Source organism: Leptosomus discolor, chromosome 16, assembly GCF_034619465.1.
Source record: "Leptosomus discolor isolate bLepDis1 chromosome 16, bLepDis1.hap2, whole genome shotgun sequence".
Taxonomy (NCBI): Eukaryota; Metazoa; Chordata; class Aves; order Leptosomiformes; family Leptosomidae; genus Leptosomus; species Leptosomus discolor.
The window spans coordinates 12,748,321-12,776,200 of NC_141406.1; the positions used below are offsets into that span (position 1 = coordinate 12,748,321).

At 52.9% G+C, this 27,880-nt stretch overlaps 1 protein-coding gene across 4 annotated transcripts in view; it reads left to right on the plus strand.

Moving 5' to 3' along the window:
- The window catches only part of NCOR2 (nuclear receptor corepressor 2), a 177,893-nt gene that overhangs the window by 74,381 nt on the left and 75,632 nt on the right, over nucleotides 1-27,880 (plus strand). For all 4 annotated transcript variants that reach the window (XM_086474356.1, XM_086474359.1, XM_086474357.1 and 1 more), the window contains 6 exons: nucleotides 9,860-9,926; nucleotides 15,255-15,442; nucleotides 16,805-16,901; nucleotides 19,312-19,490; nucleotides 23,115-23,169; nucleotides 25,334-25,432. In XM_086474356.1, the coding sequence (XP_086330482.1) occupies nucleotides 9,860-9,926; nucleotides 15,255-15,442; nucleotides 16,805-16,901; nucleotides 19,312-19,490; nucleotides 23,115-23,169; nucleotides 25,334-25,432 (685 nt within the window). The remainder of the gene's footprint in view (nucleotides 1-9,859; nucleotides 9,927-15,254; nucleotides 15,443-16,804; nucleotides 16,902-19,311; nucleotides 19,491-23,114; nucleotides 23,170-25,333; nucleotides 25,433-27,880) is intronic.

Consider the following 27,880-nt stretch of genomic DNA (forward strand, 5'->3'; position numbering starts at 1 on the left):
TAGCGGTGGTGGTGATAGACCAAGGAGAGGTTGGAGCAGGCAGGCTTGGGGTTAATGTTCACTGTGATTAATGCTGCAAAAATATGGGAAGGAAACCACATGTTTTAATGAAAAGCCTCCATCTCCTCCTTCCAGAAACCTCACAATTAGCTGCCTTCAGCTGGTTATTGATGCCAGCAGAGCACATTTACGGATCTAGGTCAGCAAAAGGCCCTTGAGCGATCTGGGCTCCAGGTGTTTGCTGCTTTCGACCATGGGCCTGTCTCGCAGGTCCTGGGGTCTCAACTGCACTTTGCTGCTTGTTGATGGATGTGCAGAGAAATCGGTGCGTCCTGTTCTCCCATCTTTTGTGTCCCTGCTGCATGTTAAAGGACATTTGGATGCTTGGGAGGCAGATAAAAAATCAGGATTTTAGTGATTTTTCCAAGCAAATAATTTAGGATCCTTTGACCAAGTGGAAAATGTATTAAACTTCCCTGTTTTGACCAAGTCACGCTTGGATGTTCAAATCCTACGTACAACTTCTCCACAGGCTGCATTTGAAGGTATTTTTTTTGTTCTTTCCTTGTTCTTAATATGTTTGTGCGTTTCTGCTCTAGAAGAGCAGCTTTTGCTCCATAGCCTGGAGGTGGCTGTTTCGTTAGGAGATGGAGTAAATCCTCAGGGTGCTGGGAGACATCAGCCAGATGCATTAGACCACCAGAAGGACAACTGCCAGGACACCACAGGTTATATTTTGCTGAGGTGTAATTGGATGTGGGTTCTTCTGAACAGCTTCATCCTATGCAGATTTAGCCATGATGAAAAAGCCTTTTGGCAGGTTGCTGGAAAATCGTCTAGGTTGTGATTCTGTCCACAAAACCTTGCTGCTGTTGTGGTAAACAGAAACTGCTCCCACGTGAAGCTGGTTTGGAGCCTCATACCTGGGCACAGGAGGATGGCCAGGCTGTTACTATTCACAAATATCTTTTTTTTCTTTTTTTTAAGCATTTCTTAGGGTGGATTTTTTTTTTTCCTCAGTTGAATGTTTGCAAGTGTCAGTGGGAAGGCATTTGAATATCACAAAGCCAGGATTCCTCGATTTCTCTACAGTAATACTCTCCGCCTTGCAACACTAGTTTAATTCTTCCTGCTTGTTTGCTTTGCTTTTCAGTTGGGATGAGTCACTTACGCTAATAGAGCTGACTGGGGAGTTACAGGGAGAATTTCTGCTCTTACTAAAATGTTACTGGTCTCTCATTTTCATGGAGTTTTATGGCCTGTCTCCTATTCAGTACAGTTAAAATTAATTTCATGCCCCAGTTCATTCCAGTGTTTGCAGCTTCAAAAGCTTTTAAGTCCTATTTAGCTGCTTTGCTGTGCTCCCTTACCCGTCTGCTTGGGTCCCTTTGGTTCACCTGCGAGTGCAGGCTCCGAGCAAAGGCGGTTAATTTTGTATGCTACATCTGCTGCGCGATCTGAGGCGCCGTTGAGTGGTTTGTGCCAAAGACTTGACCTACCTTTGATGGGACCGTGTCCTTTCCATTTGAAATACCTGCTTTGTTGGAGGGAAGGGCTCTGCCACTCTCTCATCAAGAAAGAAGAGGGGAAGATGGTGCTTAGTGCCCTCATTTTCATAGGGATGGGCTGAGCTTTGCCCCCATGGCTAGCTTGGCCCTTGCTGGTTTTCAAGGTGTGAATTTTTTGGCTTTGCAATGGGCTGACAGATTCCTTTAAGACACGTTGCAGCCCCGAACACAACTGGAATGATTCTTGAGGGGGTTGCAAAGGCCCCTCTTTTTTTTTTTTTAGATTTTGCTGAAATACAGCAACAAATGCAGAGGACACTGGTGCACCAGTTCAGCACCGGTGCATCTGGTCTGGGTCTCTTATTTCAGTGTTTTGCCAGCTGGATGTGCAAGGATGAGAGCTGCTCTTCCTACCCTGCCGTGGTAGTGATTTTAGGTATTCTCCAGACTCCTGGCACCAAAGATATTAACCTTCTTTCCTCAAAGTGTTTGAAAAATGACAAGATGTTGTTCACATGAGCAGGATCAATTACCTGCTGTCTACCTGAAGAGATATTCTCTGAGGGGGCCTTCATCTCTACGGCAGGAGATTCCTGCTCGGTCAGCCATGAAAAACAGCCCGGTAGGACTCTCCTCCCCCCTTTCCTGAAGCAGTCATCTTGAAATCATAGTCTGTGGGATTTGTGTTTGAAAGCAAAATGTGAGCTTCTGAGCCTTGAAAAAGCACACAAAAGGAAAACTGAAAAGCCCAGGGTAAGTACGTGCACAGTGCTGTTCACAGGGTTTGCTTTAAAGCTTCCTTTCAAGGGCTTCTCCTTGCTTTATACACTGAAATTCAGAAATGTCGGGGTGAAACCAGGCTGCATCCCCTTGACATGCTTGGAGAGGTGTTGGAGAACGAGGGTCTGAGTGTACAGTTAAAACAGATCAAGAGCTTGGTGTGATTCTAGATTTCTTGCGTGTCCAGATCCAGCGGCAGCAAAGCTGTGTGCGCTGTTAATATTTGCACATCTGGGTTGCTGTTCTGCAGCTGATAGCTTTTTGGGGGTGGCAGGGGGAGGAACTTTGTGCAGAATCAAAATCTGAAGTCAGGGTTTTCAGAGAGGTTGAGGGGCTTCTGAATATCTTTTCCTTTTGAAAGTGCTCCCCCCCCCTTTCTCCCAAAAGAGCAGAACAGCTTTTTTCTGAAAATCTTAACTGCTACGGCTTTCCAAATCACTTGTCACTTTGGAAAATTTAAGTCATCTTTTCATTACTGGCTGTTTAGGGGTTTTAGTAGCACTGGATTGCCTTGAAATTCGTAGTCGAAGCCTGACATGTAACACAAATGCTCTTCCAAACCCTGTCATTACTAATGCATTCTCTTTTAGGTCTTTTTATTAGTGCTTGTAGACATTTTTCTCATTAGAAATTCACCTAGCAGCTCCCCGCTCATCCCATTCAAGGTTTCTCATCTCTTTTATTCTCTATTGGCGTGCGCTGGGGCAGAAGTATTACCTTGTGATGAATTGCTAAATGGTGGAGACATACACTACAACCTTCTGCTTCTTTCTCTTGCCAGTGAAAAGCCAAGTACTGGTTTTGGGTGGACTATCTTACAACACTTGGGCTTGCAACTGTCAGCTTGGGCTTCAAAAGAAGGCGAAGGTGTAGGATAGGTGCCTGACCGATGGCCAGAAGTGCTTCTGCACTTGCACTTCTCTCATTTTGGCCCTAAGCTCATAGCTGCTAAAGGGGATGGGCATGAATTTCCCATCCACTGTTAAGAATTGCTGCCCGAGGGAGTCACTTGAGCATCTCCATGGGAATATCTGTACAAAGAGGTGGCACTGTGGGGACCTGGACAGGCTGTGCTGGAGGCCTGGCCAGGGCAGGCTCTGATAACAAGGCGTCTGTGTTTGCTGAGGCATCTCCTCCTTGGAGCAGCAGCATCTCCCTGGCCTCAGCATGTGAATGAACAGCACAAACATTTTCATGAATTATAGCGATGACTTTGGACCTCCAAAGCTGAATGTGTTTTGGACCTGCAGACGACGTGATTTGAGAAGCTGGGAGACCTCCGAGTGGCTTCTTTCACTTGAGCGTTTCTGGGCACAAACAGCCTGCCCAACTGTACATGCAGAGGTACGAACCTCTGCCACTCCATTCTCCAAGGCCCTAATGATGCTGGGGGGTTTAGTCCATCCCAGTGCTCAAGGGCTCTGGGGTAAGTGAGCTAAAGGTCTGCTTTGCTTTTCTTCCCCAGAAAGCATTTCTGAATATTGCAAGGAAACTGCTCCAAACAGCTGACTTTCCAGGGACGTGCCCTGCCTTGGGGTGATTAGGTTACAGTCTATTACCAGCTGGAGCTGTGTGCTCCGGCCATTTCAGAGCAAGGAAATGAATGAGTGCGATGACCCGTGAACAGGATGACCCGCTCCCTGCCCTCTCTGCAGGGCATCTTGCAGCTAGAGGGGCAGGGAATCGGTGACTGCCCTGAGATGAGGCTTGGGATCCTGGCAGCAGCGATGCATAGGAGCGGGTGAACTTGGGGGGACACAACCAGTTCTGTACGCTCTCTGTTGCATCCTGGCTGGTTTCACCTTGGAGCATTGTTGCTGTGCTCCTCAGGTCCTGTGGTCTGCAGATCTCCAGTCTCACTGGCAGCACTTTGTTTGGCTGGAGTTGCCAGGAGGCTCCTTCGTTTCCGACCCTCGCCTGCATGATCAATCTTGCTGTACAATGGCTTTGCCAGCTGCTCGCTGCCTCCTCCCCATCGCTCTTTGCCGGCTTGATCCCTGCTTTGTTTGCACTGGCTGTTTGATGAAAGACGTTCCTGTGTAATTAAATACCCCTGATTAGTTTTGATCAAATAGCAAACTTCCTTTCATCTCATCTTGCACCGGCCGAAGGTCTCTGCGGGCAGGCTCGGCCAGGTGTGCTGCAGTGCATCGGCTCTTTGTATCCTTGGGAGTCTTATCCCACCGGGGCTGTGGCGGTGTCCACACGTGTGTACACACCAGCACCGACACGCACGCATGCACGCACATCCTTTTAAGAGTGCAGCCTCCGGAAGGATCGTAGCCAAGTCATTCACGTGGACCTAAGCCAAGTAACTCAAAAGTCAGAGTTATGGGTTCTTTCCTTGACTGGCTCTATTGTGAAAGCCAAAAAACCAAAACCAGCCTTGAGCCGAGCCAGTTAAGGTGGCTGCTCCCACAAGGGCTCCGTTTGCTTGGCTCGGCGTGGGAGATGTATTTCACGTGGTGGTTTGGAGGCTGGCTCTGAGAACCACGCTGAGGTGTGGGGCTCACCAGTTAGGTCAGTGGGACTGTGGCATGAGGATGAGTTATGCAAGGATGAAAAGTTCTTGCAGAATCACACCCAAAATTGTAGATAGTGTTTGAATCATGCTTCCTGTGATGGTGGCAGATGACAATCAGACATCAAGTTTTGAGTTTGGTTAAATGCTGGGCACTGGTGGGGCTTGCCCCAGGCTCCCCACTTGGGTTGTGCCGCGTTTCAGTCTGGTGCCTGGTATTTGGGCTCTTGCTGCACTCGTCCTGTTGTTACCTGGCCCGTAAAGCGAGGGACCTGCTGCTCCTGAGACCCTCTGCCACCCTGGACTGCAAACAAATGGGCCTCTTGTGGGTAAAACCCAGAGTCACCCACAGCCTCGGCAGCTGGCTTGGCTTACCTTTGCCCTGCAGGGCTGGTGGAAGGACATCATCACTGGATTAGTCCACCAGCAATGTCAGAAATCCTCAAAGTGTTTGCAGAGTTGAGAGGAGCAGAAGCTCTGGGCTCCCAGCATGAGACTGCATCTCCCCGAGCATGGCCGAGAGGCCCCTATTTTGGGGACTGCCTGGAGGTGACTCAGTGTCTGAGGTCTGCAGAAGCTCACAAAGTCATTGTCCCTCTGGAGAAGGCTGTGGTGGTTGTGTGACCTGCACTGGCTGGTCTCCCGTCTCCCTGCAGAGGAGCAGAGGTGGTGCAGGAAGACCTCTTCTGGTGACGAAAGGACTTGAATAGCTTTTGGCATGAAGAAGGTAACTGGAGGTGGTGTCCTTGCCTTGGAGAAGAGCTGCCTTCAGAGGGAAGCGTTAGACTGGGGCTGCACTGAAGTAGGCAAGTGGGAAATGCATGTTGACCGTGTCGTTGCAGCCAGTGCTGGGGGATGCTACGTGAAGCTGAGGGCCCACCAGAAAGGAGGTCTTGCCCCATAGGTACACCAGGGAGCTGTGGGGAGGGCAGAAATGCAGATGGGCTCCGGTGGCGATTAGATCAGTTGTTGACCACAAGGATGGGGATGTGCCATCTGTCAGTCCCCAAACCTCAGCTTGCCAGGAGCTGGGCGAGCTCCGTGTCCCTCCCAGCCTGCCTGTGCCCTGCCTTAGCAGCTGCGTGGGACACGGCCAAGGACAGGGCAGGGAGCTCTTATGTTCTCCCAACCTGGCGTGGTGTGTGGTGTGGCCAGCCCAGCAATACTTAAAACTGTCCACAAGAGTCACTGTTGCTTTATCTAAGGAGCCTCCATTCCTTCTGCCTGTGCACCGCCTGATTTCTTCACCCTGCGGAGGCTGTGCCGGCCGGGTCTCCATCCCTGCCGCTGTTCTTGGACCCCAGCAAACTGAAGGCAGGGAGCTGCAAGGATTCAGGCTGCCGAGGAGGACGATGAAGGAGGGTTGGCGTGTTGCAAGAGTGACCTTTCCCATGTGCTGCTCTACACTGGTTATTTCTGTGCAGGACTCCCAGCAGACAGCCCTTACCTTCCCTGCCTGTGCCGCAGCAGTTGTGCTTGGCTCTTTGATTTGCCCAGGGAGCACAGCGTGTGCTTCAGAGACGTGTGGCCCGAATTAACCTCTCTGCAAATGGTTTCTAAGTAACAGCAGTACGTGTAGCAAGATAAACTGTGAAGCCTATTTATATTTACCAAGATTGTATTAACCTTTGAAAGGTTGACCTTATGCAAAAAAAAAAAAAAAAAGATAAAGTGGCAAAAACATTTAGGGCAGGGAGGGGGTTTGTTGTTGTTTTTAATCCTTTCACTCTTTGATTACTTCAGCCTTTGTGGTGGTAAACATACACCAGCTTTCAAGGCATTCCTGATTTTTGCAGCTGCGGAGCCATTAAGTCTTTGCCTCTATTAGCGCTTTCAAGGTCAGCCATGATGCAAAACTCAAGGCAACCCATCAGCTGCGGAAGAGCTGCTAATTTTCTTCATTTACTCTCCTGATAACTTGTGTGGCAGATCCAGCAGCAGCCTGTCAAAGCCCTCCTGATTCCTCCTGGGTGTCACCCAGGCTGGCATGGGGAGGTCAGGGGCTGACTTAGCTGTGCTGGCCCTAAGGAGCGATCCATGATGACCTCTTGCTGGGGGCCATGCCACACAAGATCATCATGAGCATCACCCCAGCTGTTTCCCAGTGTGTTAGAGTTTCCATCGGAATTGGAATAGGAATAAACAAACAAACAATGGGAATGTGTCTTTGGGGCACAGTCTCCTTCGTGCAGAGCCGAAGCCTTGGAAAGAAATCCATCCGATGTGGTCTCTGCAGGAGGAATGGCTGGCCGCTGCGGCACCACACGGCACCGGAGCTGGTGACAAAAGCCCGCCATGTGCCGTGCAAAGGGATGCAGGAGCGCACAAGGAGCCAGGGCTTGGTCAGGCAGAGACCCTGCGGGTGGGCAGAGCAGCACCCGGTGCGCAGGACTGGTAAACGGGGGCTGGATCCTGCTGGACCAACCTCGCCTGCGGATCTGGAGATGGATGCTCTGGAGCATTTGGCACAGCACAGCCCTGCTCCTCATTTCTCACGCCTCCCTCCCTGCACAAGCGAGCAGATGTCACTGCAGCTCTGTGCCTCAGTTTCTCTGATTTTTAAAGGCAAGTAAATGTTATTTGAATGGAGGTGAGCGGTGAGGTTTAGCTCAGCCACTTGCCTGCAACCCCCTTTGAGGCTTCTCAGTGGATGCACCACACAGACAGAAACAAAAGACAGTGACCTTGTGTGATTCAGCAGGGAGAAGCCCTTGGCAGCAATGTTTATTAAATATATCTAATGAGGTGGCCTCTGGTCTTTGCAGTGCAGCCCAGAACAACAGCGGGTCCTTTGTAAACGTGCCGTCAAAAAAGAGCAAAGACAGAAAATGTCCCATGCATGGATTTATTAGATTTCCCCCCGCCAGGATCAATGCCACTTTGCTGAAACAGAATCAAAGGACATGGCCCAGTATTCAAGCCCTTGCTCAGAAAACCTTTGTGGATCCAAGTGTCTGCTCTGCAGGAGCCTTCAGCCCTGTCGCTTGGCTGTGCATTCTGCAGTGCTGGTGCTGCCTGGAATTGGGAGCGCGTGGGGATTTGGGGCTGTGTGGCTTGAGCTGAGGATACTGGAGTCCGTTCCCAGCCGGTAGCTGGTGTTCTTCATTCATAAGAGGAGTTAGGAATCCCGCTTGCTAGCGCTGCCTTGGAAATAATCAAGGTCTATTTTTGCGCCAAAGCGTTCAAGGCAAAGTCAAAGGGAATCACGGAATGTTAGGGGTTGGAAGGGACCGCGAAAGATCTAGTCCAATCTGTTATGAAGATGTAGTGCAGCTCCGGCCGTGCTTGGGGACTCTGCATGTATCCTGTACTTCTGGTAGCTAATTAAGGCGGGAAAACTGAAGTTCCAAAATCCAAATGGTACTGTTGGGACTAAGAATCAAACCCAGTGTGTTTCCTCCTTGGTAAACTAAAAGATGCCACAAAGCTGATTGTGGCACCGGAGAAGAAATGATCCCTGTCCCAAATCCTGCCGCCTTTCCTCTGGCAGCTGTACTTGATCTTGGAGGTAGTGGTGGTTGAAGACCCCACACCCAAGGAACTGCAGTCCTAAATGAACATGCTAATTATTGGGTGCCAGTATTACAGTGGCAGCCCCAGGCCCTGCTCTGCGTCCCCACGTGCAGGCGGGCTGGGATACCCCGGCACGCTGACGGAGCAGAGGTGCAGCCTTGGCCGTGGGCTGGAGGGAGCTGGGGTCCCCAGGACAGTGCTTGCTGCAGGATGGCTGTCACTGCCCGTATGTGCCTGGGCGTGGTGGTAGTGATGTAGCGAGGAGGGAGTTTGAGAAGTGAAAAATATGCATATTTTCTGGGATTCTCTCCATCCCCAAAGTAAGCCAGGACGGGCCCCAGCCCTCTCAAGTGAGCTGGATCCCTGCCCTTTCCCAAACAGTCTCCTTTGCTGCTGAATTAGCTTTTGGGATTTATAAGGGAGGGAGGATGTTTTACCCCTCCCCACTAGCCAGACAGGGAGGGGAGTGAGGAAGCAGCGAGGGTGTCTTTTGATTCTGCTAAATCCTGCGGAACATGCCTGCATGAGACTGTTAAGCTCCTCATCAGTAATTACACACTGCAGCTCTGCCTTTAATCGGGATAAAAGACTTAAGGAAACTCCTTTGCCCCTGGTCTCTACCTTTTGCCTAGAGATTTTATTGCTGTGAATATTAGGAACAACGGCAGGAGCTCAGCTCTCGGGTTGGCGCAGACTCTGGGAGCTCGCGCAGCCTTTCCAACTCCTTACTGCTTCGGTGCTGCTTCTCTTTGAGCAATTATTTCATGCTGTCTTTGGAAAGTAGAAAGAAGAAGCCAAGGGGGGTGTCTGGGCAGACGCTGGGTTGGTTGTGGTTGCAGTGGCTAGTTTTACTCTTGAGGTCCCAATTCTGCAAGTGGCTGAACTTTCCTGCCTGGTTTGTTTGCAGCTTTGTTAGGCGCGGCTCCAAGAAAGCAAGAGGTTAGGAGATATGTGCTGCAAGCCCTGCCGCAATCCTGCCTCCTTATCAGCGCCTCCGAGCCCGGGGGTAAATAACCCCTTGCAAGCGTGTGTGTGCTGACAGCTCCCTCCCTGCTGACCGGGGTGGCTCAGGGTGGCCTCTGCTCGAGGGTGCTGGGATGAGCCACCTCCTGCCACGCAGAGCTTGGCCTGAGCCCCCCCAACTCTTGGTGCCCCGCTGGGGTTTTGCATATCAAAATATAAAAATAATCGAGGAACAGCCTGGCCTGTTGGTAAATACAGAGCTGAACGTCTGCTTGTGTTCAGCGCTGAGCACACGCTGAAGGTTTGCAGACTTGGGAGTTTATGAATTTGGTTCTCAACCTTAGTCCTGGTTTTACCAACAGATGTGGGTGAGGTTCTTTGTGTCAGAGGGTTTGTTGGTCTTTCTCTAAGCTGGTGCGAGGTCCCCAGGTAACCACATTTGCTGCTTTGAAGTTGACGCAATTCTGAGTTAAGGTGGAAAATGCTCTGTGAATTCCTTTGGGAGTGGAGAGAGCCAGGCTTTGGATTTTAGCTGCCTCATTAATCGGATCTCATCTTTTTTTTTTCTTTACAGAAACCAGGCAATGCGGAAAAAGTTAATTTTGTACTTTAAGAGGAGAAATCATGCTCGCAAACAGTGGGTAAGTGATTCCCTTATACCTCATTTTGTATGTATAAAGCAGCGTAATTTATTATGTGAGAAAGAAAAGGGTATTTTCCAGCAGAGAGGTGCTCAGTACTTTGCCTGTTGCATTGCTGTGGCATTTCTTACGCTTAAAATAACTTGGATGTAAGGGAGAGGTCCCTGATCCTGCTGCAGGCAGCACCTCCCTCAGCAAGTACCCCCTGCAGAGCGAACGTGAGGGGTTGGCTTAAACACAGCAGAACCCTTCATTGATCTCCGAGAGCCTATTCACAGCATAAACGTCTATTTTGTGAGTAATTGAACCCTAAGAGGGGTGTGAAACAAGCTGACGATATAAGAGGTCTGAAGACTGATCTGACTTTCCAGCTGACCACAGAGCGACGTTCTAGGAATTTGTGGTTTAAAACAAAAATCAAGCCCTGGCCAGTTTGTTTGTAGGCAGCTTTGCCTGCGAGACAGTTCCAGTGTCCTTCAGGGAGATGGCTCTTGGGTAGGCAAGGGGGAAGGTGGGGTTTATTATGAGACTTCAGAGGCGTTTGTTGCAAGTCCCTAGTAAATAGAAGAGAAAGTTCAAGTGGGATTTGAAGAATTTATGTGTTTTCGGTGCTGACAGTCACCTGCGGTAGTTGCCAGCCGGAGCTGGGAGGCAAAACCAGCACAGAAGGGCAAATGCCAGGACCAACCAGCGGCCTGCAGTGGGAAGGTGGATTTTGAGGCATCTTTCTGTGAAGGATGATTCAGCTCACTACACAGGGCTTTACGTTTTACGTGGAAGATGTAAATCCCGGTTCCTGACTCGGTGTATCTGTTCTGGGCAGGCTCAGGTGCTGGCGTTAGCGTCTGAAGTTGCCAAGGGTGCTGGTTTTCTGGGCGTCTTCAGTGCTGGTTTTGGACAGAAGTGCTCCAGCTGGGAGGAATTGTTGGAAAAATTCAAAATAATCATCCCTGGGAAGTGGTTGAAAGGCTCTGCCTTTAAAAGCAGCTTCCAGTAAGGCTGTTTACACAGGCATTTCTGAGCCAGCAATCAAGTTATTTTCTTATTTTTCCCCCATTTTGTAACAGTGTTCCAAAAGCCACAGATCTTGCACTCCAGAGGGATGGTTGTGTCTCCCATTTGTGTCCGAATACCTGTTTGTTTAGTCTTTTCTGTGACAAAACTCCTTCCAGCTTTCTAGCAAGGGGCTACAGGGCTTACACCTTCAGCACGACGCGGCGTGGCAGCCGGTGCTGCTCAGGGCACCTCGCCTGCCGCAGCTGAGGACTTCTGCAGTTGTGGGAAGGGGGTCAGTATTCTCTTCCTCAAAACCAGGATTGCAAAGCTTCATGTGGTTTTATTGGAACCAGAAGGGAACTGCCCAGGAGCTGTTTTCTGATGGAAACGGCCTGTTACTGCACTAAATCTAGAGTGAGTCGCTCTGTTGTGAATATCGAGGAGCTGGGGGAAAAGGTTTAATTAGGCTGCAAGAGTCACAGTTCCTAAAATACAGCTTGCAGTAAAGTCTCCTGTCATGCAAAATAGGTGAATTTCTGCCAGCCGGTTTATTCAGTGTCCTTGAAAGGGGATTTTTCAGTTTAGGGAAGCATTTTGCCTATTCTACAAAATAGGCAACATACGGTTGCTGAATTTGCAAAGTGAATACGTTTGCTGATTCTGTTTGCAAAATGGGTACACTTAGCTATTTTTCTGCCTGTTTTGTAGCAGACCCTATTTTTAGCAAAGCCCATCTACGTGCCAGCGTTTCTTTCTGGCTTTTTTACTTTCTGGGGTATTGTTGCTGCCCAGGGCTGGCTGGAGCAGGGTCAGAGCTCAGTCCCTGCAGGGTCCAGCCCTGAGAGTCCCACCAGAGGATCTGCAGGGCTTCCTCCTGCCTCTACTGAGGTCAGCACAGCAGAAGACATTTAATTGCTGTCAGAGGGGTGATGCTGCAGAGAGAGAAGGGTAAAGGGAGCTGTTCTGGCTGCAAGAGGTTTATCTCCATCCGCCAGGGAAAGAAAACCGTGGGGCTTGCATAGGAATTGGACTGGTTCCTCCTGTCACCTTCGCTCTTCCCCTCCCCTCCGAAGAGCTGCTCCGTTCCCTGGAGCTGCGAGAGCGTGGGCTGCGGGAGGGCTCGGGCTTGGCACAGCCTACAAACTGCCTTCAGCTGCTACGGCGGCGTTACTATTCATCCATTTTTAGATACGCATGTCAAGTCCGATTTGGCTTGCCATCACTTACTTGTGTGATTGAGAGGCTGATGGGCTGGTGAGCCCAGCCAGGAAGGGGAGCAGAGGAAGCACCGATGCTAAAAGCCAGCACAGATGGTTGCTCAGGAATGGACACGCTTGCTTAAGGCTGCTCAGAGGATGCTTGAAGACGGAATAGACACTTCTGTTCCTGAAGTGCATGACCAAGAGCTTCTCCTGGTGATTGAGCTGTGAAGATCGGGGGAACGCACAGTGCTGTAAGGTGCCTGTAATCTTGGATTATGAAGGATGGCAAAAGATCGCAGGGAGCCTGTATCCCAGCTGGGCCAAAAAGTGCTAGACAAGGGGTGCTGCAGGCCAGCCCTGCGGTGGTGGGGCTTGAAGCTTGTGTGGCGGGAAGGATCTCTTTGCTCCGTGGTGGCAAGCAGCTTCAGGAAAGCAGGTGCAAGTCAGAAGTGCGCAGCCGGTCCGTAACAAAGCTGTGCCCTGCAGGGCTGAGCTGTGGGAACGGGGAGCTTTGGTACTGCCCGCCCCGCTGCCAGGGTGTGAGCTGCTGGGGGAATCAGCAGGGTGACGTCAATGTTGCTTTTTCCATCTGCAAATACCACTTCCTTTAAAGAGGAATTCTGGATAAAGCTTTCATCGAGTTGTCCCAAAGAGTGGAGGAAAAGGAAGAAAAAGAGCGGCCCCACTGGCTGCGAAACAGCCCGGCAGCCGTGTCAGGCAGCTGTGCCAGGGCAGGGCCGGTGTGAGACCCAGCACCGGCTCATTCCTGTGAGGAATGAAAAACCTTTCAAAATCTCGAAGCTTTTCACCAGACCAAGCCCTTGTGCTGGGCTGTTCCCTGGCCGTGCTGCGGGCTGGCACACAACACGGGGCACCGGCTGCCTTCTGGCGCTGAGGCTTGATAAACTTTGCTGGGTATTTTTAGCCTCTTCCCAAATGCGATGCTCTGAAAGCAGGAGGATATAGCAGATTTGCTGGCAGGGTGGGAGCTCTCGTTTGCAGGGGGCTGATAGCATCGCTTCAGGAGGGGTAAAAACGCGGCAGCTGTGATTTCTCCAAGTTGCCACAGTTTGTTGGCGTTACCTATAGCTCCTTGCCAGCAGCACGAGATTCCTCTTGGTGGCTTTGAGGGCATTTTTATTTTTGTTCTCATTCCTCGCTTTCATCTTGCGGCCATTTCCTTTAGCTCCTGCTGAAACCCAAGTGTCTCCCGTGTATCTGTGCAGAGCAGGAAAACCTCTGGCTCAGGGCATGCAAATGGGAATGAATTTATTTGCTGGGGGGAGTGTTAGTCTGCATCAGCTGCTGGTTTTGAGGTGCTTTGTCTGCCCCACATTATTGTTGAGGTGCCTCCAAAAGGCCATGGGGGACACAGAATGTGTTGCTCTGCTTGGTTTGTTGACAGGTCCAGGATAGACCAAACCCACGTGCCAGCATTGGCACGATGCTGGCCATGGCTTGCTGCAAGCGCCTGGCACCAGCAATGGGCTGCGGAGCTGCCGGTGCTCGGGGTCCAGGGCACAACTGACCCTCTTGGCTTGGGGTAACCCAGCTGCCTCCTGAGCTGGAACTGGGCGTTTCCATTGGTTTGGGTTTTTTTTTACCTTTCCCCATTTTTTTTTTTTGGGTGGCTGAGAGTGAGCGAGATGAGAGCAGCGTGTAACTGGGAAATCGTACAGCCTTGCCTTCCCTGCAGGATGGCGGTAGCAAGAGATGAGTTTATTGCTTTGAAATCTGGATTCCCCCTGTCTCTGCTGCAGTGCCAGGTGCAGTGCCGAGCGTGCCGGTGCCAAGGCGCTCCTTCTGGAAAGCAGCGTGGGGAGCAGGGGGTGACCTGGGGTTTGCCATTGATTATTTTGCAGAGCGACATCTGCTTTCGCTTCCTGATTTGGGGCATAGAAGGCATGTTTCGCTCAAAATGAAACCTTAAAACCCCTTCTGGTCACGCAGCTGCTTCCATGTGAGGCTGGGTGCCATCACTCCTGTCACCTCTGCAGCCGCTGGGGACTGTGGCTGGGCATCGTCTCGATGTGGACCTCGTCTGTCTGTGGGCATCCCAGCAAGAGGGTGGCCGGAGGAGGGGGGAGCGATTCGGGGCGTGATGGTGGTAGGGTCATTTGTGTTGCAAATGATATTTTGATGTTACTGTGACTGGGCTGGTCCCATCAATACCAGGGAGGAGCACGGTGTTGGATCTGTGTGGGCGGCTGGGTGGGTGTGCCGTGAGGATGTCACCTGGGGGGACGTGGTGTGGAATCCCCTTGCAGCGCCGTGTTTCAGCAGAGCCTGAGTTTGCTGTCACTGGGGATGAGCTCATCCCACTCGTGGGCCAAAAAGGAGGAGCAGCAGCAGCCAACAAAATGCTTTTGCTTTCCAGGACGGTGGAAGAGCTGGTGGCATCATGGCATGCCCGGGCCACCACACCATGTTGGCCTCGGACAGGGGCTGGGTGCCCGTCTGTTGTTTTTGGGGAGCCAGGCCCGTGTGTGGAGCTGCCCTGTGGCTCCAGTCCTGTCAGCGTTGCTGGTGCTGAGCCGTGAGCACCGGGGCCAGTGTGCGTGGGTGGGAAGGGGTGCCTCGGCAAGCCTCTCCCCAGCACGGCGAGCCAGGGGAGATGGTGGCTCCAAAAGTACAGCTCTGCATGCCCTGCTCACACGGCGGGGACCTGCCTCTCCTGCCCTCCCTTGTCCCTTCCCAAGGCCATGTTTCAGTCCCTTCTTGCTTGGTGGCCTCAGGCAGGTGGCTTGCCCTCTTCCCACGCACGGCCAGCCGTGTCGGAGCAGGGGCTGCCTCCCCAGCACTGGGGCTTTGGTTGCTGAATCAAGCACCCGAGGTGCTGGAGGGTGCTCAGGCAGAAGGTGTGGTGGGTGGGCATAGCCACACTGGGCAAGAGTCCTGGTTTCACCAAAGATGTTGGAAGGGAAATGCCTGAGGGTACCTGATGGCGTGTTTTGAGAATTTACCCTTGGGTTGGTCCCAGACCCTGGAGCATGTCGGTGTCCTAATAAACCGTATTTCTTTGAGCAATGTGACTCACGCTCAGCCTGAGCAGCCATCGAGGGACAGGCCTGGAGGAGCTGCCCTTCCCAGGCACGTCTCCTGAGCTCCCTTCCTCCCTCTGCCCTTTCAGGAACAGAAGTTTTGCCAGCGCTATGACCAGCTGATGGAGGCCTGGGAAAAAAAAGTGGAGCGCATCGAAAATAACCCCCGGCGCCGTGCCAAAGAGAGCAAAGTGCGGGAATACTATGAGAAGCAATTCCCGGAGATTCGGAAGCAGCGGGAACTGCAAGAGCGCATGCAGAGGTTAGAGGAGAAGCGGTAGGAAGGGGCTGAGCTGATACCAGACAGCCTTTCTCTTTTCTTTGGGGATGGGTGTGGGGTTTGTTTGCGGGAGGAGCGGGCTGGGATGGCTCTCGGTCCCTTTTCTCCCCTTCTAGTCGAAGGTAGAAGCCAGCAGACAAACCAGCAGACAAACGGCTTTGCTGTTTTTTCCCCAGGGCGGCTCAGCACAGAGCCAAAAGAGAAGGAAAAATGTCAGGAATGTGGTTGCCCATCTCCCCTGTGCTGCTGATCTCCCAGCTGGCCACCTCAGAGCAAGGGGCAGCTCCCATGTGCTGGCCGCCTGGCTGGGACAGCGCTAATTACTCGTGGGCCTGAATGAAGACGTACAAGACTTGCAGATGGATTTGGTCGTGTTGATGATTTAATACATGCACATGCTTTGATCAGAGCATGGGCAGGGAGAAGAAAGGTCTGCAGAGGTTGTAGGAGTGACCACAGATGATATGAAAGGAGCAAAGTGTGTCACTGAAAGGGACGTCCCCTGTCTGTCCCATCCCCTGTCCATTTTCTCCTCCTCATTGGAAGTGCAATTGAGGTCATATTGTTTTCCACCAGGAGGAGACACAATTTCATAATCTCCATGCTTCTCGCTGAAAACTCCCCGTCCTTCCCATTCCCACCCCAGGATCTTGCCCAGGAACATCTGATGTGTGCAGAACCCAAACCCTTGTGCCAGCATCCTGTCCTTGTGCCCTGCTACCAGCTGGATGGGTCCAGACTTTCTAATTGGTGGCTTTATTTTATCTTAAAGAGAAGGGGAGAAATGGTACCGAGAAATGTTTTAAGCTTTTACGTGCTTAATAAGAAAAGTTTTAATTCCTCAGGATGTGTGGCTGTTATGTTGGGTGGTATTGGGAGGGGAAAGATGACAATGGCTGGTTTTGATTTAGAAGTTCCCACAGCATTTGCAAACCAGACGGGGTGGCACAGTGCTAATGGCTCAGTGCTAACAGTGACACCTTTGTGCCATTGCTGCGGTGCGATGAACAGGAGAAAATAACGGGGGGAGAGTGTGGGTGGGTATGAAATGTTCTTCTGTTGTAGTGATTCAGGAGGTTGGTACAGGTAAGGAAGGTGGTTTGGGGTGCTCAGCCTGTGAGCCCTAGACCTGGGGGACACGGGGGATGGTGCTCTCTGGGCAGTAGTAGGTGCCATCAGAGCCCGTGGGGCTGCAGCAGGCACCATTCCCGCGGTGTGGGATGGGGTGGCCTGGGTGGGGTGATGGGATATGGTCATTATGGAGGTCAACAAGGAGGACAGTAGGGCCAGCGAGTTGTCATGAATGTGGTTTACGAAATGGAACATCAGTGTCTTGAGTGTTTCACTGCCCTCTCCCAGCAGGGTAGGACAGAGGGGCAGCGGTGGGCTCTCCATGTCGGCCGCACGCAGCGAGCATGAGGTGTCGGAAATTATCGACGGGCTCTCAGAACAAGAGGTGAGACCAGGTTGTCCTTTCTCCTCCTCTTCACCCCTCACTCCACTCTTCTCCAAGGAAGCCAGGAGAGTACTGCCAGGTCCCACGGTGAAATCTGGTCCCAAACCTCACTAACTTCAGGCCACGTTGAGGTTGGGGAGGTTGCCGTGATGCCCAATATATTTTCTGGTCAGGATCCAAAGTGAGGTGCACATTTAATACCCAGCAGCATCTTTCCAGCCACCGGAGAGCTGCAGGAGAGCTGTGCAATAGTTCTGCAGGAGCAAAACGTGGAGCAAAGCACCCCAGGAGCTGGTGGGCAGTGGGTAGGGTGTAGTGGCATTCAGCTGCCTTTTAGGGACCAGAAACCTCAGTGTGTTGCTCATCCTGGGTAGCACCCCTCAAACACCTCCTGGCTGTTGCTTTAAACTGGAAGTGGAGGTGGGAAGGGAGCCGGGAGCACCCTGGCTGCCGGGTGGAGGGGTTTTTCTGTTTCGTTTTGTTTTGAATGGGCCATGCGGCTTGACACAGGGGAATCCTATGGAATGAATGGTTTGTACGTGAGCCAGTTGGCCCACATCTTCTGGGAGTGCTCCATTCATCTTGAAACATCCCCGTGACCTTGGCTTCGTTTGGATCTGGTTTCACAAGGGTTCCACTCTCTTGGCACGGAGGCGAGCTGCAGTGAATGGATCGCATTTGGGAGGGGAGAGCAGCCATTGCCCAGCAATAGCTGAGATGTTTGCTGCCTGTGCACCGCCGCTCGCTCCCTGCCCTGGGTCCCAGGCAGTTTGCTGTTAGCCACTTAAGGTGACGACCCAGTGGACGTGGATCTCAGAAGCAGAGGGAAATTTCACAGCTCTGCCGAGGTTGTGGGCAAGGAGAGTGTTAGGCAATTGCCTCTGACCTCCTGCACAGTGTGCTACTAAACTGCACCCCGATAGCCTTCTCCTGAGCCCCAAGGCACCGCTTTGCTTGTCTCAGAGGAGACCTTAAGAGCTTCCAGCCCTTCCACGGGGTTGGAAGGAGTAGGGAGGTGAGAGCCGGGGAGCGTTGCTCATGGCAGGGGCCAGCTCTCCGTCCCGCGTGTTGCTGGAGAGGAGGGAGGTCTGGCTGCCCGCTGGTGGGGTGTATCTGCAGCGCTCAGCACCCTGAGACCCTGTCAGGCGCTGCTGCCAGCTGCCTCTCTGCCTGCCGTGCCTCTGCACAGGGACTTTCTCCTTTTGGCTGGGGTGGTCTGCGGTTGTCAGGGTCGATGCTCTGGCTGCAAGCTGTCGCTGACCTCCCGTGATGAGATGACACCCCCAGGGCATCTGAAGCAGCCAGTTGCTAAACAAGAGGCATCCTAGAGACGATGAGGAACGTGATGAAATGAATTGAAACGTCTGGGTCTGTGCAGAGAGCTGTGTTTTAAGAAAAGGAGGTTGGGTCTGATCAACCACAGCAGGGAAGCAGAGCGATGCTGGGCAGGCCTGGGTCAGCCGCTTGATGGAAGGATTTGACATCCCTGTTCTCCCAGGAACCAGCACCTAGCTGTAAATTAAAATAACAGCACCTGAGACCTGTCCTTCCGGTGTCTAGGGTTGGAATTTATGTCTGACCAGTGCTATCCTAGGTGACAGGGAGGACTCGGAGTGATGGTGCTGCCAGCAAATGAAAGAGGGTGGCCAGAGCATCCCTTAGTCCCTGCAGGGCAGACCTGTGCTGGGGCACCACGAGCATCTCCGCTGAAGGGACAGTTCTGGCGTTCGACCCAGGGGGTGGCCAGATGAGACACTGCATTGGCCACTCTGTTGCAAATAAGGAAACCAGTGTGCCCAGTCTATCCTGTCCTGGTGTGCTGCTGGGGCTCTGGGTGAACTTTGCACTTGAATAGGATGATGTAAAGGCATCAGATTGTGTCCCAGGGTGTTGCAGTAAGAGGAAGGGAAGGAGTGATGGTCCCCATTATGGGGACGTTTGAAACCTGGAACAACGTTTGGTTTCCTGTGGAAGGGAAACGCGAAGTCTCTCTCTGCCCACCCTTTCAGAAAGCTTTGCAGAGCTGACCTACTCCCCTCACAATTTGGGGTGGAGGGTTGAACCCCCACGTGGCCGTGGGTTTGATGGCTGGGAAGAGGTTTGCACTCCCTGTGCCACTGCTGCTTTGACTTGTCTCTTGTCGTGGTCAGGAGCTGTTTCGCTTAAGTCAGACATTTCCACACAGTATCTTAAAGCCTTTTATTTCAAAATGAAAGATTAATTGTTTCCTGGCTGACAGCGATAACCTCTTTCAGCGTTTAATTTACAATTACTCTAGCAATAAAGCTGTCTAGTGCTTGCTTTTGAATTCTCCTGTTCCTCTGCCTGTCCTTTCCTCTCGAACATCTGTCCCCTGCAGTCCCTGCGGGCCTGTGGTGCTGACCAACTGTTCTCTCTGCTTTCCCCAAAGAACCTGGAGAAGCAGATGCGCCAGCTCGCCGTCATCCCACCCATGCTCTACGATGCTGACCAGCAGCGCATTAAATTCATCAACATGAACGGCCTCATGGATGACCCCATGAAGGTCTACAAGGACCGGCAGGTGATGAACATGTGGAGTGAACAGGAGAAGGAGACCTTCCGGGAAAAGTGAGTACCTCTCTTTGTGTAGCCCTTGGGAAGTGTGAGACAGGACCCGTGCAGTGCTTTTGCTGGGGCCCCAGCACACGAGGGCGTGAATTCCCCAAGGGCTTATTTTGCCCCTCAGGGACACAGCCACAGTCGCTGTGTGGCCTTCGACCTGGGCACAGGGTGATGCACCTGCACAGGAAACTCAGGCCTTTTTGTATGGTTGGTGTGTGCGTGCCTGCCTGCTTTCGGGCTGCCCGCTCCCATGCAGAGTTGCGGGAAGCTGCTGCTCATCACAGGGCAAGAACTGGAAGTTTTTCTGCTTCTACATCCCCTGTTGTATCAGCCAGTTGAAGCATAAAGCCAGTGAAGCTCAATACTGCATACGTAGTTCTATTTTTGGATTTACATGCCTGTCCTTTGGGCAGTGCATGTCCAGAGGGATTCTCGGGGCTGTCAACATCCAACCCCCCCCCACGCAGAACCCCTCAGGCTGCCGTGTCCAGCCGGTGCCCGTCCCTCAGCACTCCATCCTGCTCTCTGCAGGATTTGCCACCGGCTGCTGTTTCCATGGATGCATTCCTGCATCAGACACGTGCAAACTCTGGCTGCAGTGCTTTCTCCTGTTTGCAAGCAGTGCTTGAGAACAGCTTCGCTTTCACGCCTGAGGTCACTTGGGGGATTGCTGATCCCCTCCCTGGGTACCACCGCGCTGTCAGCCAAGCTGTGGGTCCCAGCTCAGTCTCGCATCCAGACTCCCCTGTATATCATAGCCCAGTGGGGACCAGGGTGTGTTTGCAGGGAGGACTGGGGCACCCTCAGTGCTCCCAGTGCCGTGTGTGTCTGTGAAAACAGAGCTGGAGCTCAGCTTCCAGCAGGATGAGCTCTGCTGGGGCTTGCTGCTGCAGCCAGGAGGGACATGGAGGTATGTGGGTGTGCCAGGGCCACCTCGTCCCTTGCAGCAGCACCGCCTTACTCTGGCCTCCAGACACTCGTGGGACGGCTCTGTGGATTACCAGCCGGCCCACAGCCAGCCAGGCTGGAAGCGCCTGTGTCCAGAATGCCTCCTCCTGTCCCTGCTTGTGATGACTCCTGTTTGCAGCTGAAATAACTAATTGCCAAGACGGACCAAAAAAGAACAAAACAAGCAAATCGGCTCCAAGGCTTTGGTAGAGGAGAATCCTCATTGCTAATTACCCTTAAAATGTGACACTCCAAACAGCAAGGCTTGCCCGCAAATGACGCAAAGGCTAATTACTTGGTCTTTAATGGCAGGGCTGTGCCTGGCTAATGGGGCTGGAAGAATCCACACCCAGCTTTTGCATCCTGCTGTGCACGGTGGTTTCTGTGTCATCACCGTGGGTGATGGGGAGCTCGAGGCATAAATACAGCAGGATTTCAGGGCTCTCACAAAGCTCATTTTAAGAGATTGGTACTTAGGAGCTGTAAGGAGGGCCAAGAGCATCCTGCCCTGATCGCAGTGTGCAGGTAGGTGAGCTGCCTGGTGTGCTGCGGCCTCTGTCCTGGGTATTCAAGGTGAACCAGAGTTGCATCATCCATGATTGTCACCCAGAGCCAGCCTTTTTCTTGATACCGTGAAAGCCTGGTGCAACCTTTTGTCCAGCCCTGATGGCAGGGGCTCTCAGAGAAAACAGCCAGACACTGCAAGGCCAACAAGCTCCAGGTCTGAAGTCGTTTTAGCTGTTAAAACTTAACCATGAGGAAGAGTATGATTTTATTTGCTTCTGGGCAGGATTTCAGGTCTCTCTATTGAGAGCCCATCGCTAGCCTGCTCCCGAGGGGCCATGGTTTGCCAGTGAAGGAGCAGGGATGGCTGCGGTACCCGTTGATCCTGCTCGGGCATCGAGGCCCTGTCATGCTGGGCACTGTGAGAACACAGCATCAGCTGGGTGGTTGTCTGCATTGCTCCTGCCACTGCATCGTTGATAAGAAGGCCTTGAAAACCCTCTCCATTGGACAGCCCTTGATTTGTGCCGTGCACAGAGGGATGAGCCAGCTCCAGAGCTGATCCCAGTCTGTCTGAGCAGCCCAGCTGCTTTTTGGGATTTTTATTGCCTAGCATCTTTGGTTTCTTTTTTCTTTTAGTTATTTATTTAGTGGCATGTCTTGGGGGATCTCCCTTGGTGTCTGTGTTGTATCTGGGTGGGGTAAGTTTTGCCCTTCAAAACACTTGATGGCAGAAAGGTTGATAGAGACTTGGGTCCCCATTAACCACCCGAGTGTCACACTCCCATTGCTGTCCATCCTCCCACATCCCCCCCATCCCACACTGTCACTCACAAAAGCCTCGTGCTGGCAGCAGGGAAGATGAGGGCACCCTGTGCTGGTGATGTGGTGATGGGGCTCTTGGGTGCAGTGCCGCTCAAACCGGATGGGGGTCCTGCATCAGGAAGGGCATCAGCGTGTGGGTGGCAGCACCCATGTCCTGCTGCTGTGGCTGGAGTCAGTCAGGCTCTCGCTGGGCTCAGCTCGGTGCCCTGATCCTGAGTTTGGCAGCGGGGCTGAGCAGCAAAGGCGGGAGGAGAGGGCTTGGCCAGCAGCCCCACGGGAATCACCGGCAGGGCTGGAGGGGCTGAGCTGCTTGCCATGTCCCACACGTGTCGCACCCACACCGCAGCTCGCCTGCCTCTTGCCTCCAAACTGTTTGCCCAGGGCACAGAGCCGTCACCTCCTGGGAGCTGGCAGAGCCACCCATGCCGAGCTGGGCTGGCCCTGGCCGCTTGGCTCCCTGGGGCAGAGCCCAGGCTGGTGGTGGCTCTTCTCTGGGGCCAGGACTGCGCTCCAACCCTGGCACAAGAGCCAGGCTCCCCGAACTTCGGTGATGCTCCAGTTAACTGTCCCCTTGCCAGTGGGATCCCCTTGTGCCAGGACTTGTTGGCCTTCGGCACTTCCCCACCAGCTAGCCGAAGAGATTTGTTGGAGGAGGAGTCTTAGCACCCAGGAACAGGTTCCCCCCCGTGGGCAATGCATGCTCCCAGGCTGCCAGAGCTGTGGGTGAGCCTGCTGACAGCTCCTCCACTTGCTGGGCAGGAGGTGGCGTTCCTCCGAGCCGCTGTGCCACCGGGGATCTCTTGAGCAACTCGTCAACGTGGCTGCTCTGTGCTTCCCCCTGAGGTTTGGGGTTCCCTTGCCGTTCTTTTGCAGCCACCCCCAAAAACTCGACCAGGCTCAAGATCCTGCTCTGTGGTGGGGACAGCCCCAGCCATGCTGTGAGGTGCTTGCACTTGGCCACTGGTGATTCCTCACTCTTCCCTTACCAAATCCTGACCTTCAGCCAGGCGTGCAGCTCCCCTCTGTGCCCGTCCTGCCGTTGGTACAGGCTCAGGTGGCGGTGGGATCAAGCAGGGTGATGGGCAGCTGTCGGATGCTGCCAGCCCCCCTTCCCTCTCCCACCCTGTGATGAACAATCTGCACATCAAAGCTCCTGACCAGCCTGGCTTCGCTGGGCTAAATTTAAAGTTCTTGTCTTTCTGGGAAGCTGAGCAGCAGAGAAATATTTTCTCAACCCTCTAAGTCACTCGGGGAGCTGGCTTCGCTGCTGCGGGCGCGCAGAGCATGGCAGCCCAACTGCAAGGAGGGTCGGAGCCAGCACCCCCACTAACTCCCTCCCTCTCACTCCCCCAGGTTCATGCAGCATCCGAAGAACTTTGGCCTGATTGCATCCTTTCTGGACAGGAAGGTAAGCCTCCCAGCCTGTCTCTAATCTGCTCATGCCATCTCTTCTCCATCACACAACTCCCTTCAGCGCTGGAGCAGCCGGTGGATGCTGGGCTCTTGTGGGCGGTGGTGGCTCAGAGCCCCGGGCATGGTCCAGACGCCTCTCGGCAGAGACAAGGGACTGACTCAGCTGCGGAGAGACAGGGAGCTCAGCGCCGCGAGATGTGTGAACGCATCCAGCCTGGCGCGGAGGCGTTGCAGCCCACCCTGTGATCTGCCTGGGGGAGCTGCTTTCCAGCATCTCCTGGAGGCATTTTGCACTAGCCGGGCTGTCACACAGGGGGTGTGGGCTCCCAGCTGCCCCGCACAAAGCAGAGGGGTCCCCTCTCTGCTCAGGGAGGGATCTTGAGGGTGGGCTGGGTCCCAGTTCATCCAGTGGTTCGGGTTGGTGTCACGTATGCACACACACCTTGGTGTTTAGGGTTGACTAGCCGGAGGGCCTGCTATTCCTAAGCCTCTGTGTTGTGCTTCTTGGACTTCTCCTTTTTGCTGTTAACTGGACTGACAGAAGGAAGGTTTGAAAAAGAGATCTGAAGGAAGAACGAGTCTCTTGTCCCGTTCTGAGCAAGCCAGGTACCGCCTATGGGACAGGCCATGTGGGCAGATCCCAGACAGATCCGGCCTGGGAGGACAGCAATGGACCAGACGCTCTCCTGAGCAAGAAACACTTGAGAGCTGCTGCTTCTCTGGTCCTTGTAGTTAGTTGTGTCCTCTGCCCACCTCATGCAGCGTCCACTTGCTCTGGGGGAAGCCCCTCTGTTTTCCGGGGGGTGGCTTGCAGAGGTCCTTTCCAGCCTAAATTATGCTCTGATTCTGCATGACTCAGGCTGGGGAAATAATTTGTAAGACCTTGACTTCTCTGTCTAAAGCAGCAAGCAAGCAAAGGCCAGCAGAAACCTTGTGCTGCTGTTGTCACTCTCAGATACCAGGCTCTTTTCAGCGTTTCCCGCTTGTTAAAGCCGAAAGCGGTGGGACTTGGATGATGATCACAATCCAGTCTGTGTTCCAAGCTGTAAAATGTCTTCTAATTTTATTTGTACTCGTTTGTAAATCAGGCTGTAATTATGATACAGAACACTCCATTATCCTGTTGGAGAGAGATGCAAAGTATGGCTCAATGTAATGAATTAATAGATTTTTAAATTGCATTATAAAAAAATAGTGATCTTAGCCCTTGGAACAGATGACTGTAAGTTTTTGTGTTCGTGTGTGTGTGTATAATCAGGGCTAGATTAGAAAGAGATCCAATTAACACTTTAAAAGTTGCAATCTGTTTTTGCAAATGGTTCCACTCCTTGCACAGGGATAGGGGGAGCACAGCCCCCGTGCACCCCCGGGAGCAGGCAGCAGCACCCTGCTCCCGGGTGCTTGCAGGCGTGATGGGTCTGTAGGATTATTTCTGCTTAATGCAGCTGCTGATCCCGTATATGAAGGTGTAGCCCGAGACCAGTGTTCAGGTGCCCACCCAGTTCAGCAAAGGACTCTTCACAGCGTGGCACACTCTGTGCTGTTCAGGAGCAGAATATGTCCTGGCCACAGCTCCTCATTTTCCTCACATGTCCGATGTGGGACGGTGCTCATGGAGGCGACCGCTGGAGTTGGAGTTGGGATGGCAGCTCCTGAGCTCTGGGATCTCAGTCTGTCCATGAGAAAGTCGTGCGCGCTCGAGCCAGCGAGCTTAACGGCTGGAAGTAACAGTAGCTGACAGTCGCGTGGCAGGTTGTGCCTCGCATAACCACAACAGAGGGTGACAGGCGGCTCTCCTTCTTCTGCCTTTATTGCCACAGTCATCTGGGGTCAGCCCTTCCCCCTGCTTTGCTTCCAACGTGGGGTGCTCCCTGCTCTGCGCCCCTGTCTCCCCTCTCGGCACGCCTGCGGGATGGCCCTGGTCTGTCCCTTGGAAGAGCCAAGCCTTTTTACTAGGACAATGTGCCTTGCCCCCAGCTTCCAGCTCTGCTGAAGGGCTCTGGCAGGGAGGTGCAGGGAAGCCTGTTGGGGCTGCAGATCTTCAGAAGCAGCAGGAGACCTGGGGATGGCAGGGCCTGAATGCTGCTGCTGTAAGTCTGCGCCCCGACAGTGCGAGGGGCTGAGACCTTCTGTTCCCTGACTTGCCCGTGTCATTGCAGACCGTGGCAGACTGCGTCCTCTATTACTACCTGACCAAGAAGAATGAGAATTACAAAAACCTCGTAAGAAGGAATTACCGGCGGCGCGGGAAGAGCCAGGTAAGAGCTGCAGGAGCGCGTGAAAACATCGTCGCTCGGGCTGAGCAAGGAGCTGCAGTGCTTTGCACTTGAAGCTTCTCAGCAGCACTTTTCTCCAAGCACCCCAAATGCTTCCCTTCTCCCCTCCCCAGATGGAGATCTTACTTGCAGACTGCGATGGGGCTGTGGTTTTGCTCTGTGTAGCTTTTCGGAACATGCTGTTTTCTGGCAGTTGATGTTTGTCTGTCCCTGTGCCAAGGTCACAGTAGCTTTAAATAAGCAAACAACAAACCCAAGATGCTTGAAAAAGGGGATGGAGCGAATGCAGAAAACCTGGCCAGGCGTCAGGAGTAGCATGGGGTTGCCCGTGCAACCTGCGGCTCTGTGCGAGAACCGAGCGGGGCCTGTTTCCCTTTCCCCTCTGGAGACGGCAGCCAGTGTGCTGATGGGGATGGGGCTACTGGGAGCTGGGTGGGAGTGCACCTGCCTCACAGAGCCTGCCCAGGGCTCTTCCTGCAGGCCAAGGTATGGGAGAATGGCTTGGGTGGGAGTGACTTCTGGTGACAGCCTGAGCAGAGGCATATAAATCTATCTGAAGTGCCAGAGGGTTTCTGAGATCCCCGTGGGGGCTGGCAGATTTGTCACTGAAGCTAGAGGAGACCCTTAAGTGTTTGATTAAGGGCCAGGCAGGTACGTATGGCACCACGAGGTGCCTGGGGGTAGGTGACTGAACCAACCGTTGCCGTTACTGTGGCCAAGATACAAATCTAGATGTGGCCATGCCAGTGTTGCTGCTGATACCATGATACCCAGGTACCAAGATAAGTGCTGACCTTCTGGGCAGGTACCTTGTCCCCGCAAATGCTTTCAGCCAGAGGAAGGTCCCGCTGGTGGATCCTCAGGTCCACGAAGCGAACAATTATCCACGTCATGAGGTGAGTGAGGTGATCGCAGAGGGAGGATCTCTCCAGATAACGTAGGGATAGGGATGGAAAAACTGGCCTGGCCTGTGCCACCACTGACATCAGCAGCTCCTCACGCTGCATGGCCATAAAAAGCAGCACTTGGGTCCAGATCCTGATTGGGAGGCAGATAGGTAGCCTCGCTCCAATTTGATTTCTGCAGCATTAAGACATTAGAATAGCTAGCACATGACGAATGTCATGGACAGGGCCCAATTTTCCCTTCTTTTTTTCAGAGACATTAGAGATGGATAAAACCCTATTAGATTATCCAGTCCCTCTCCCAGCAAACACAGGGTGGTTCCCTCCAGTACATTTTTATAGTGTTTACCATGGTCTGTTTTGTTAGATCACAGCAACTAGAACATGAGGCCACATTTGTTTCTTGTTAGCGGTGGAGACATTTAGCACAGCTCATTCTGGTTTCAGTGTTAAGTTGGGCAAGTAACAAGTGTGGAGGGAGAGAGGCAATCTAACGCTCTGCTCTGCGTCTACCTACCTACTCCTGTGGCCACAGACCTGCCCATCCTGCACCCAGCAGGTACTATTTGTATTTTGGTTTTTCAAAGTATCCAAAGCATCGCTAGCTGCAGAATTTCCCATGTCGCTTGGCCTCGCTGATCACTCTGGTCCAGCCTGGGCAGTTGTGATCGTGTGCTGCCATTTGGAGCCTCGTTCAGTGCCAGCCTTTGGCAATAGGGACTTGCTGCATCAACCATAATAAAAGGCAGGACTGTTTTTGCAAGTAGGGGACGGCAGTATTTGTAAATCATTAAGAGGCAGAGGCTGCTGGGCTCTGAGGCAGCTGGAGCACAGCTCGACCAGAACACCATTGATTTTGAAAGAAAAGTCGGATCCGTGATTCTGGAGGGAAGGTGAAGCAGTGACTGTTTCCCGTGGCTGTCTGATGCTCAGGTGGAAGGCGCGCTGTTCAAACAAGCTTTAAGAGCCAAGGGCTGGCTGTACAAATAGCGGCAGGAGAGTGGTGCAGAACAAGAGTTGCTGCGTATGATCGAGCAGCTCTCCCCCAGAGATCTTGGGGGGGTCTTGAGATGCACGCTGTGTGCTGCGATACCCCTGGTGCTTCCATACGTCACTGGCATCCGTTTCCTCCGTCTGCATGCAGAGGAGCGCTGGAAGAGCCTGTGTGCAGGCTTGGGAAGGGCACGCTGCTGTGGAGGGGAGACAGCGGAGGCTGGCAGGGCAGCAGGGCCGGGTCCATGCCACAGAGAGAGGTTGCGCTGGGGAGAGAGTTGTCGTAGGGTGGGATTTTTGGGTACTGAAGGCAGGTGGGAGTGGTGAAGCTCCCAGATGGGGATCTGGGGTCTCCTGTGAGGGTGGTGCTGATGGGACCTGCTTTCCTGGGCCAGGCTTGGTCAGCATGCAGCTGCGCAGACCAGCATGGGAGAGGTTAGATACTGGCAAATCTGGAGGGGTGCTCCTGGTGGGATTTTTGCTTAGTGAGTCTCTTCAGAAGCAGGTAAAATTCTGCCTGTGCCTGCAGAGG